General features: G+C 36.5%; 2 protein-coding genes across 2 annotated transcripts; one reads left to right on the forward strand and one right to left on the reverse strand.

The window, feature by feature from the left end:
- The first annotated feature begins 767 nt into the window (after positions 1-767).
- Positions 768-5,695, forward strand: LOC106756252 (U-box domain-containing protein 13). Its single transcript, XM_014638592.2, has 4 exons — positions 768-1,405; positions 2,772-2,888; positions 3,225-3,680; positions 4,259-5,695. Exons 1-4 carry the CDS (start codon positions 1,145-1,147, stop codon positions 5,408-5,410), a joined length of 1,986 nt encoding a protein of 661 aa, XP_014494078.1. The 5' UTR covers positions 768-1,144; the 3' UTR covers positions 5,411-5,695.
- Positions 5,696-10,039: 4,344 nt separating this feature from the next.
- LOC106755045 (dof zinc finger protein DOF2.2) lies at positions 10,040-11,743 on the reverse strand. The gene is made up of 2 exons (XM_014637146.2): positions 11,468-11,743; positions 10,040-11,270 (listed from the first exon to the last, which is right to left on the reverse strand). Exons 1-2 carry the CDS (start codon positions 11,516-11,518, stop codon positions 10,398-10,400), a joined length of 924 nt encoding a protein of 307 aa, XP_014492632.1. The 5' UTR covers positions 11,519-11,743; the 3' UTR covers positions 10,040-10,397.
- Between the last annotated feature and the right edge of the window lie 404 nt (positions 11,744-12,147).

Raw genomic sequence — 12,147 nt, forward strand, 5'->3', positions numbered from 1 at the left:
CTATTAATGTTATAAAATTTAGATTCTTTATGGATTTATATAATAATTGACACTAATTTTAATATTTTAAAATATATCAGTTTTCTTAAAATACCAATATCATTGTATTTTTGATAATTTTATTATTTTTCAACTAATTAATATAAATTTTAATGTTACTCTTCCAAACTGAATAAATTTATCATATATTAAATTCATGGAAAATCGTGTTTGGTCAATAAATGTCAAAATTCTCAACTTTAAAATGTGATTCTTGATTTTGATGAATAAGTTATATAACTGTTAAAAAATATGTGAATTATATAATGAAATTGTAGATTTGTAACGAAATTTCTGATATAATATGCAGAATAATATCACTAACAAAATTTCCCAGGACGTTACCTAAATATATTATTCCTGCTATCATTTTGTTTTTTAATTAATAGCATACAAATATGCCTCTTCTAAACAGCAATTTTGCTTTTGATTAATTTAAAAAAACAAAAATATTTATCTAATTATTAGCTTATATATTTTAATTGATTAGATTATTTTTTTTTAATAAAGTTCAGTTAAATAAACTAAAACACCGATATAAAATTATAAATCTTCTAAAATTTAGAAAAGAGAAGGGTAACGAAAGTTGTTTTAAAAAAAAAGAATTATAGATTAAAATAAAAGAAAATAAAAATTACAATTTAGCTATAGTTACCTTATTATTATTTTAAAAGTAAACAAATATATACGTTTCTCCCGAATTTAGAATTGACAGAAAACAGTCACCAACCTCCGTCGCCATCAAAGACTTGTTCTGGTGTCGTAGTTGTACAAATTCTGGTATTTTACAATCACTATTATACCGTAATTCGTTAAACTCAAGTAACAGAACCTCACGTTTTGTTCGGCGCCGCACTACGCTAAGCCGAGCCGAGCAACTACTGTCCCAAACCTGATCACTCAGCTCACTCAGCTGGAGCCGCGCCGCCAGAGACAATAAGAAGAAGAGCGTCATCACGCGTTTTTCTCTCTATCTCTTAAAACTGCAGTGTCTGCGAAATTCGTGTCGTTGACGAGGGACTATGGGCTGCGACTTCGATCTCCGGCAATCGGCGAGGGTTTTCAATTAAACGGCGCCGTAGAGCGGGATCTGCGATCACAGGACATGGAGGGGGAAAACGCGAGCAAGGTGATTGAGTTGGTGAACGAGATAGCGAGTATCTCCGATTACAGGCCTCCGGTGAAGAAGCAGTACTGCAACTTGGCGCGGAGGTTGAAGCTGTTGATCCCGATGTTCGAGGAGATTAGGGACATGAAAGACCAGATCCCCGAGGACACTTCCAAAGCCGTCCTCGCCTTCAAGGAAGCTCTCGAATCCGCTAGGGAACTTCTCAGATTTGGAAGCGAAGGCAGCAAGCTTTACTTGGTTTGTTTCTTGCTCTATATATTGTTTTATAATTCTTCTGTTTCTGCTTTCTATTGAGTAGTATTGGCAGTAGCGATTTTCACGCTACATCGAGTTCATTTTAAGTTTGTGTGGTTTTTTTGTAGATTTTTTTAAGCTTTTTTTCCCCCTGACTGTGCCTCTTTTGTGTGATGTTTTTTTTATCGCATTATTGAGCTGGTTCGGTGCGAATTGAGCTTTGAGGATGTTTGATTCTCTGGTATGTCGAAATTAAGTGAAGAAAGCTCATAGCTGGTATACTTTGGTTTTTTTTTGTTTGCTGAAACTGCAAGCCTGTAACAAAGGTTTTAATTCATGGTCGTGGTTTCGTTGCGATTCTTGTTATTGCTGGAAATTGCGGATTAATGCGGTTAAAATCGCTGTGGCGGATGGATCGTTTTTTTGAAGCTTGGCTACCACTTTTCAAGACCTTCGATAATTTGTAGTGCTAGTTTCCTGACGGGTTTTAGATTTGTGGATGTCAACGAAAATATTCCCATTTCTTTCATTTCCGATTGTTAAACAAGCTTTTAATATGAATTTGAATAACTTTTTATGTTTTTTCTTATGCTTGAGATACTTTCCTAGCTTACAACGGATATTTAAAGCTATAGGGTTGCACAAACTTTGGGCATTCCACTTTTGAGCCGGGTGTTGTTGATCTAGTGTGCCACACAAATATGTAGTACGGATTATGAACGACACTATAATTTAAAGTCTCTTTATTGAAATTATCATGGATTTCACAGTCGGAATTTTAGTTTGGTTTGTAGATGCATTTTGGTAATTCTACTACATGATCCGAACAATTAGGACCATTTTATTTGGCTAATCTATATCTGTTGTGCGGGAGCTTTGCAGAAAAAGTTAATAGGTAGTGGTAGGCAAAGGGTGGTCTTTTAATACTGTACAAAATTCTTAGAACAATTATCATAAAAACACTTTCCGTGCTTCTGATTTTATTATATATTGTGTTTGTGAGGCTTTGAAGTAGTCAAACTAATATGGTTATACGCAACCGGAAAAAAATTATCAATTTACAATATTAGTACTATTTAAAAATCTAAAGTTCTAAATAATAATGTTTACCTAATATTTGTTAGTATTGTATTAATTTTGTGTTTACATGATGACCTTAGTCCACTTACAGTTTCATAGGAGGCATCTGTGTATGCTTGTTACGACCTGTGGTTGTTCTGGCGGCCCTGTTTCTCTTGTAATCTGGAACTCCTAGAATTTTGGGTTGAATGATATTTTTGGAGAAAGAAACATGATGGAAACATGCTTCCATTGAAATGACTTCGGCTGCTTAGATTCTTATTCAGTTGTCTTTACTCCTATTTTGCAGGTCCTTGAGCGGGATGGCATTATGAATAAATTCTACGACGTGACAGCTCGGTTGGAACAATCGTTGGGTGGTATTTCGTATGATAAACTTGATATCTCAGATGAAGTTAAAGAGCAGGTATAAATATTTCAGTTCTGTTGTATGTACGCAACACAGTGATTGTTAGCAGTTCCACATTGAGTAGGATAAGCTACTTGATGTGATACTTAAACTTTGAGACTCTTGCACTTAAAGAACCAGTCTTTCGGTTTGACTATCCTCTTGTGCTAAAGTCGTAACAGTGATCTTACTCAAACAATACCATTTTTCGAGATGAAAAATTTGATCAATTGAACCTTCCTTCGTCTTGTTAGCTTTTGAGATTAGAATGCATAGTGCGCCAATGTGGAGCTTCTTTATGTATATTTCTTTTGCTATTTACATAATCATGTTTAATTTTCCCTATATCTTCAGGTTGAGCTGGTTCTTGCCCAGTTCAGAAGAGCTAAAGGGAGGGTTGACGAACCAGATGTTAGGTTGTATGAGGATATGTTGTTCCTCTACGACAACAGCAGTGATGCAGCTACAGATCCATCTGTTCTAAGTCGATTGGCTGAAAAATTGCAACTGATGGGAATAGCTGATCTTACGCAAGAATCGCTAGCTTTGCATGAGATGGTGGTATCAAGTGGTGGGGATCCTGGGGCACGCATCGAGAAAATAGCAATGTTACTGAAGAAGATAAAGGATTACGTGCAAACAGAAAATCTAGTTAAGGATGATAATTTAGGAGGAAAAGGCATTTTTGCAAAAGTCTATGGAGTGAGTACAAATGAAAAGAGTCATCAGGCCCCTGTTATTCCTGATGATTTTCGATGTCCCATTTCCCTGGAATTAATGAAGGATCCTGTGATTGTTTCAACCGGACAGGTATGTGCACAATATGATGCTCCGTGGAAGTTGAGTTGCAAATAGTGTAGTTCGCCATTATCATACTTGCTTGCTTGACTTGGCAAACTGGTACATCGGTCATCCTTTTAGGTGTGTGCTTAAATGTAAAAAAGCCACTAAAAGACACCGTGCTCTAGTAAAATTTTTTAAGATATCTATTAATTTATGGATGAGGGTCGTCTAATTTTGCTCATTAACATGCGAGGGTCATGTTATGAGAAAGAAAGACGTAAAAGCAAAATTAACTGTCCCTACGTTATTTAAAATTCTGAGGCTATCGAGATTCACATTACTTTGGACAAATTGCAACCACATGATACAATTGTTTTGTATGTTCATGGATTTTTATTTTTTTTTTAAAATGCATCTTCTTTGAATTTGGAAACTTGGTATAGAAACTGAAAGCTTTTATTGAGTACACTCTTCTACTTGATCCATGAAATACATTTGCCACACGCCGATTCCTGTTTACACTATTGACATTTTTCCCCTGCTATTGAGTTGTTTCACTTATAATGTCACGTTACCCACTCATACATTCTAGTTGTCATTTGCAGACTTACGAGCGTTCTTGTATTGAGAAATGGTTGCAAGCAGGGCATGGGACATGCCCCAAAACACAGCAGACTCTCACTAGCACGGTTCTCACACCCAACTATGTCTTACGAAGTCTCATAGCACAATGGTGTGAAGCCAATGGCATAGAGCCACCAAAACGACCCAGCAGCAGTTCACAACCTAGTAAATCAGCATCAGCCTACTCACCAGCTGAGCGAAGTAAGATCGACGGTCTTCTCCAAAAGCTCACATCTGGCAGTCCTGAAGACCAGAGATCAGCTGCTGGTGAAATCCGCCTTCTTGCAAAGCGTAATGCAGATAACCGTGTTGCCATTGCTGAAGCTGGTGCAATACCTCTCCTCGTTGGTCTGTTGTCCGTGCCTGACTCCCGCACTCAAGAACATGCTGTGACAGCGCTTCTGAATCTTTCCATATATGAAAATAACAAAGGAAGCATCGTCTCTTCAGGGGCAGTTCCAGGTATAGTTCACGTGCTGAAGAAGGGAAGCATGGAAGCGCGGGAAAATGCTGCAGCAACACTTTTCAGCCTTTCAGTTATAGATGAAAACAAGGTTACAATTGGATCTTCAGGAGCCATACCACCACTAGTGACACTGCTGAGTGAGGGTACCCAAAGGGGTAAGAAAGATGCTGCGACAGCACTCTTCAATTTGTGCATTTACCAGGGCAACAAGGGGAAGGCAGTGCGGGCTGGCGTTATTCCCACACTGATGCGACTGCTGACTGAACCTAGTGGGGGAATGGTAGATGAAGCATTAGCTATTTTGGCGATACTGGCTAGCCATCCTGATGGGAAGGCTACGATTAGAGCTTCAGAGGCAGTGCCAGTTTTAGTAGAGTTCATTGGGAATGGTTCCCCAAGGAACAAAGAGAATGCAGCTGCTGTTTTAGTTCATCTCTGTTCTGGAGATCAACAATATCTGGCACAGGCCCAAGAGCTGGGGGTGATGGGTCCATTGTTGGAGTTGGCTCAAAATGGTACAGATAGAGGCAAAAGAAAGGCTTTACAGTTACTAGAGCGTATGGGAAGGTTACTGGAGCAGCAGCAGGAAGTTCCAACACAAACTGAAACTCAAGCTCAGAACGAGGAAATCCAACCTCCTTTGATTACTAACCCCGATGATTCCTAAGATACCTTGTTATACTCAGTTCATTTTGTCTCTTTGTTCTTTTTAAAGTATTGAAAGAAGCGTCTGCTTGGAGGAAAGGGTGGAAGATCACTTCCTAACTCCATAAGTTATTTGTTTGTTTGTGTGATATTCAGAGATGTGATGCAAAAAGATTATAAAAGCGGCGTAAGAAGAAATTGAAGCAAATGGGCAATGTGCGCCTGACGTGGAAAGTGTATAATTGTAACATGTACTATATTCTAATCATCCTCAGATTTTAATGAAGAGATGTTTTGTTTATTCCTACCGAAAGTTTAAAACTCATTCATTTATTTTTATCTGGCAATGGTAGCTACTATGACCATGTGATTTGAAATTGAGTTTCCAGCTCCTGTCAAATAAAAGATACCACAGGGTGTTCATGAAACAGTTCAATACGAGGACTTTTCTTCACAGTTCCTATTTTAGCCATCCTAGGTTCTGACATAGAAACGTTTTAGATGCTCAATTGGCAATTGCTTTCTCCACCTTATCAAATTTCTTCTCCCATCCCATCAAAACTTCAAAACTTTCATGGAAATGCTTTCCGTAAAAGGAGGTTTATTGTGGTCTGAAAAATAAATTCTAGAAATTAAGAGGTGCAGGAAAAAACTGATGGGGTGCAAAAAGTAATTGTCTCCTCATTTTAATGAACAATCTCTTGAAATCCATTTTTAATTGACTCAATATCATGTGTGAATTGGATTTTTAAGTGGGCTGCTGTGATTTTTACGAGAGTGTTTCTCTTTACACCATCCCATATTTTTTTTCTGTATCCTCACATTTTTTTAAAATTTTAAAATTATTCTTTGCATTTCCAAAAACCATAACCCACTTCTATTTTTTTTAATAGATTTTAATATTTGTTGAAGAAAAAATCCTTCAATAAATTTTAAAATTTATTCAAAGATTTTTTTAACGGGTTTTAAAATTTATTAAAAAATTTAACGGATTTCAAATAAAAAATGTTATTTTTAGAATGTGAAGATGCAAAAGAAATATGGAGTGGGTTTCAACAATTAGAATTGTTAATATTTTAGATTTTTATTTTTCAAATATTTCAAAATAATCTAAGTTTACTAATCCCATTATATTATTAGTATTCCTTATCTCTTTCCTTATATGATTTGAATGCATCTAATTATTTTTTTATAACAATTTTTTCCCACACTTTTCTTTAAATTAACGTGATGCATGATTTAGACAACTTAACGCTCTTATGTAAATTTTCGATATATAATAAGAATACATTAATTTTGAAATAAAATCAGTTTTGAACTACAAAGCAATTTTAAAACTTATATGAAAGAATAAATTGTTCTTTTTAATATAAATTTGAATTTAAAATCCAATCCTTTTCAGCTGGATTTGGATTGGACCAAACAGATTCTCATCTTTGATTAGTGATGGGCATGACCACAATGCTTTTTGAATTTAGATTCTTCAGCAAAGTTCACATTGTTATATCTTAGAAAAATCTCAGTTCATGAATCTCATTTTTAACAATATGCAGTTCACCCACTTAGATTTACTTGGATTATTGCAAGTGCCCCAATTGATTCTTTCACTCCAATTGATAATTTTTCTAACCTAAATTTCAAGCTTCATCTTTTTTGACCATTTGCAGCTAAGAATCTGGTCCTGAAAATCCACCAAATTGAACCTTCTACTTTCCCAATTAATTCACTGTCGTTTTCCTTTGATTTGGTGCAACTTTCGGTTTTTGAGGGATTCGTCTTTAAGATTAAAATCTGATGCTCTCCGATTTTATTTCTCACAAAAGTGATGCTTCGTGACATTTATTTAAGTACAAGTTTAAGTCTCAGAAAGTAGTTTTTGGTTGAATATTCACAAACAGTTTTTACCTCTACAAAAGCACATACTCAATTAACATTGGTGTTTTTATAGCATATGTTCTATTCAGAAAACTATCAGAAAATATCAATTTATTCTAACATATATACTTGCTTCCATTGTTCCCTCTGACACCGACATTTCAATCATGCATGCATCAAGATATTTAAGTATTATATACCTACATATACATGGTATTTAGGTAAATTTGCAAGATTGATGCAGACACAGTATATAAACTTAGGCTTCAGTTTCATGTTTTTGTACGAAAATAGGTAAATTTACGTCTTCTATTATCGAAATAGACAAATTTACCATAAAATATGAAAATAGAGAAGTCGTGAAGTTCATAACTATGTAGTCCATTACCAGGATCATTTTGTTTTAGAAAGATGAAGTCGTGTAAGAAGTACGACTTCATCGTCTTGTAATCGATTACAGACTTTGGTAATTGATTACAACTGTTTTAAGTCGTGTTTGAGTGTACAACTTTACTTCTGTTCATGTGAACAGTGTGAAATCATGCATGAGACAGATCCTTACTACTTTCCTTTGACACTGAATTTACCCATTTACGTACGTAAATTTGCCTAATGTGATACCAAAACCTCAGTTTCAGCTTTGAACTGTTTCTTACTTAGGAGCTGATTATATATACATATACATATGCACATATATTGATGAGTAAAGTTAATAACGGTCTCTGGCATGGATAGGTGGAGAGGTCCCACCCATGAGTGAAAAGAAAAAGGAAGGGAAGAAAACATAGAAAGAGAAGAAGGTGAAGAAGGGGAAAAGGAATAAGAAGATGGAAATGATAGAAGGTAATGAAAGTAAAGTAAGACAAAGGAAGGATGTGTTAGGTTTAAGAAGGATCAAGGTTGAAAGTATGAGCAATTATGGTTGTAAACAGTGTTGAAAGAGAAAGTCACAGAGAAACTATGTAGCATGAATTTCTGAGCCCTTGGTTCGTACCGTAGCAGAGAAACTCTGCAGATTTAACCCACACTGCTCTTACCTTCTTTCCCTTTAACTCTCGCAAAATGTTTCTTCTTTGAGACCAACACGCACCGACATTTTTGGAATCTGGCTGACCATTTACTGCCTACGTCCAAAGACACGGAGAGAGCTTTTGTCTGTGTTACTCTTTTGTTGCTTTTTTCCTTCTTCAAAGGTACCATGCATTGGTCCTTACAAAAGCTATCATCACCACAATGATGCCACTTTTTTTATTTTTATTTTTATTTTAGATAATTCATTTAATATTCATGGTGGGATAAGAACAATAAAGTCTGTAATTATTAGTGGGGGAAGATCTTTGTTGGAATGGACTGTGTTTTCTTCAGCTTAATTCCAAAGAGTGATGTTTGATAATGAGAAGTGACCCCAACACGTAGAAAAAGGTCACACACTTATTTTGACCGTAAGAATCTCTTTCTTTCCTTTTCCTTTCTCTTTCGTATTCAACTGCATAATTAACATGGCCCAAAAGGAGTTTCATAATTAACAATCAATGTTTTGTATCTTGCATTATTCTGCTCAAGAACTTCTAGAACAGTCACCCACCCCAGTTTGGTCGAATATAGAATTGCATGATTTTGAGTGAGATTTTGGCGTCTTCTTACAATGCTTACATTTGCCTTCCACTTTCAACCTCAAACATGCACGTCCCATCTTATCAACATAATCCCATAATAATATTATGTTTGACCCTTCACTCATGCATGTCTAGTGTCTTCCAAAATTCTTCACAAAACCTTCTTCTTTCTCCAATGCAACCAAATCATTACTTATTTCATTCAAACACTCACACACGTTAATTAATAAGAAACACGCAAAAATTGAAATCAGTCAAAACCTGCTTAAATAATGCATGAAAAGTTCCTGTATCTTTTGCTCTTACGGCATGTATCATCACGTTAATTATTAACACGAAAAGGATCTTAGTGAATTTTTTTACCCAATTCTATTACGCTAAAAGTACGACACAAAGAGCTTTGTCGGAAGAAAAATTTACCACGATTGAGGTAAAGGGAACATTAAATAACTGTCGCACTCAAGTTTCCAAGAATTTGACACTGTAGAAGGAGTGAGAGTGAGTAGAACTTAACTCCAGCTTCTGCGCACTGGCAAAGGTTTGCTAAAGTACTCACACTCTCATTGACTAAAGAGAAAAAGAATGAGTAAGTAGGAAATAGTTACTTACGATAAATCATCTCTATGCAGTGTCAGAAGCTTATAGCTCTTTTTACCTTCAATTATCTTGTGTATGCTACTGCTATATGTCCATTCCAAGATGCATGACAAACATTCGTATCACAAACACTAGCATGCAGCATGGGATGTATATATATATGCATGCTACTGCTTTGCATTAAGAATGTTTCACAAATCTAGAAAATAAAAAACTTGTGTAAAGTCTGCAAGATAGGAAAATAAAGTGCTAGCTCCAGCATGAAAAATTTGAATAAATTCATCTACTTGGGCTAAAGCCAACGTGGGGTGGCACATTCTTTAGTACTGTGAAATCACTTTTCTTCTTTTCTGATATGTGTGGTAGATCGTGTTATGTGGGTGAAAACCAGTGTGAGTAACCGGCGCTTATAAAAAATAAGAAAATGTTGAGCTAGCTAGCGCGATGTGTAGCTGGCAGAAGGAGTGAAGTAAATTACTTGAGAGAAAGTTTTGTACGCAAATGAGGTCACAACGTGTCAGACAGCAGAAAGAAACACAAAGCATTACATGCACACACAGTTATACAATTAAACAAGCTCATGTATATAGTACACAGAATACTCGACTGGATGAAAAACAAAACAAAAACTTAAACATAAATCAATGACCGGAATTGAAATTACAAAGAAGAGGATATCAATTCTACCATGTCTGCGTTAATTTCTGTCAACTGATGATAGTGGAACTTGGAATGAAGTCAAGGCAAGGTGTTCTGTGGAACATCCAAATCGTTTGAGAATTTCTTTGATCCATGGTGTGAGATCGTTTCGAAGTAGTTAACAATTCAAGCAAAGAAGTTCAATTGGGATGACGGGGTTATTGACCATATATATATGTGAATACATATATATATATATATGTTATGCTCATATGGTCAAAGTTACAAGAGATGACTAGCAGAAGAAGAGGAAAGACCTGACATATCAGTCCATGAATAGTAGTGGTTATTTTCTGAGACGTTCAGTGGTGATCTTGACAAATTCAAAGCTCCACTTTCTTCCATTTTAACTGATGGCATCTGAGAAACCCTAGAATTCGTTGCTAAATCTCCAACTAAACCAGAAGGTGTTTCAATACTTTCATTTTGAAAATGGTATGAACCGGCTGAAGAAGATTCAAAACCATTAAAGAAAGGAATCTGCTGCAAGCGCCACTGATCCATTCCTCCACCAGCAGAGGAATTACCGCTGCCACCAATTTGAAAACCCATGTGATCGTTCTGTCCGTGAATCTCACGCAACCCGAGACCCATGTTTCCGACAGCATAACGGTTCAGGTTCTGGAGTGATGCCATGAAGGGAAGGTTCGGTGGTTGCGGCAACTGGCCTATAAGCTCGTGAGTGTTTCCAGCAGAGGGGAGTGCACCAGAAGAACCAGACAGTGTTTGTTTGTCAGATGATGCTGGAGACTTAGAGCGACTCCTTTTGTTCTTCTTGTTCCTTCGGCAGCCTCCACCCACAGGAACGTTTCTTAGAGCACCCCCTCTTGTCCAATAACGCCTGCAAGTCTTGCAGAAGTGGCGTGGTTGAGAGAGGCTGTAGTTGTTGAAATAGCAAAATTTAGTGTTGGTTGATTCACAACGTGGACACTTGAGAGCTGCTTCAGGAGGAGGTATCTTAGCCAGCCTAGCTCGATCAGCCATGGAACCTGGCCTGATTGATCCCACAGAAGCTCCCACATGAGTCTGCTGCGGTGGCAAAGGTGGAAGAAGCTGAGTGTTGTCACTGCCATTGGCCTGAGGATGGTTGGTTTGCTGCAACAACAACAGATCAAGAAGAAAATGAATTAAAAAGAAGGAGGGGAGAAATTAGTGTGATGAAAACAAAATCTGGTATATTCAGGGAGATATTACAGGGAATAGGAATAATGATATCTTTTGCAATTATTATTATTTTTTTAGTTTCTTTTTAGGGATGAGAAGCTGTGGCTGAAAATTGAGGAAAACCTTACCTGGTGCCAATTGGGAGGATCTACAAAGACTGGAATAGAGGAGAAAACCATGGTGTTCAAATGCTTTTATGTTTTTCTTTTATAAAGTTTGATGGCTCTTTAGGGAGATGGTGGAGAATCACACCAAGGGAATACCAGAGAGGAGAAAGAAAGGGAAAAAGAGCATTAAAGAGGAAGAGGGTGGAGGAAAGAAAGCAGGAAGAGGCTTTAATTTCTTTACTTTGCGCTTATTCCCTCATTCTCATCTCTTTTTGTTTTATTTATTTTTAGGGTTTTCAGTGGACGAAGTTTCTTAACCTATAAGCTTCTTTTTTTAATGGCTTACTCTGTAAATTTCTTCATCAAAAGGGCATAGTGGCTCCCATGCATGGAACCCAAATTTTAAAAATAAAAGTTTTCATATCCGTGTGTGTGCCAACATTGCTAATCACTGTCTATTCCTGCCTCATGGTGGAATCCGCTTACATAATCAATTCCAAAACCTCTATTAATTAACTTAATCTTCAAATAATTACCATAATTAGACTACAACCTTCCAGTAAATCTTATTCTACCATCATGCTTATATACTTAAAAAGCCTAATTAACTGATTGTAGATCCAAAGCTTAAGTTATTAAACCATCCCTGCACTGTAAAGGCGACTTAAAACCAATCAGAAAAAGTGCATCTCTTCCCAACA

This window comes from Vigna radiata, chromosome 2, assembly GCF_000741045.1.
Source record: "Vigna radiata var. radiata cultivar VC1973A chromosome 2, Vradiata_ver6, whole genome shotgun sequence".
Lineage (NCBI taxonomy): Eukaryota > Viridiplantae > Streptophyta > Magnoliopsida > Fabales > Fabaceae > Vigna > Vigna radiata.

What these genes read in the sequence shown, in the direction of transcription:
- LOC106756252 (XM_014638592.2), top strand. Translation starts at nt 1,145, where the DNA reads ATGGAGGGGGAAAACGCGAGCAAGGTGATTGAGTTGGTGAACGAGATA. An exon ending in CAGATGAAGTTAAAGAGCAG is followed by an intron (nt 2,889 to 3,224) that starts GTATAAATATTT and finishes CTATATCTTCAG; the next exon opens with GTTGAGCTGGTTCTTGCCCA. An exon ending in TGATTGTTTCAACCGGACAG is followed by an intron (nt 3,681 to 4,258) that starts GTATGTGCACAA and finishes TGTCATTTGCAG; the next exon opens with ACTTACGAGCGTTCTTGTAT.
- LOC106755045 (XM_014637146.2), bottom strand. Translation starts at nt 11,518, where the DNA reads ATGGTTTTCTCCTCTATTCCAGTCTTTGTAGATCCTCCCAATTGGCAC. An exon ending in ATCCTCCCAATTGGCACCAG is followed by an intron (nt 11,271 to 11,467) that starts GTAAGGTTTTCC and finishes TTGTTGTTGCAG; the next exon opens with CAAACCAACCATCCTCAGGC.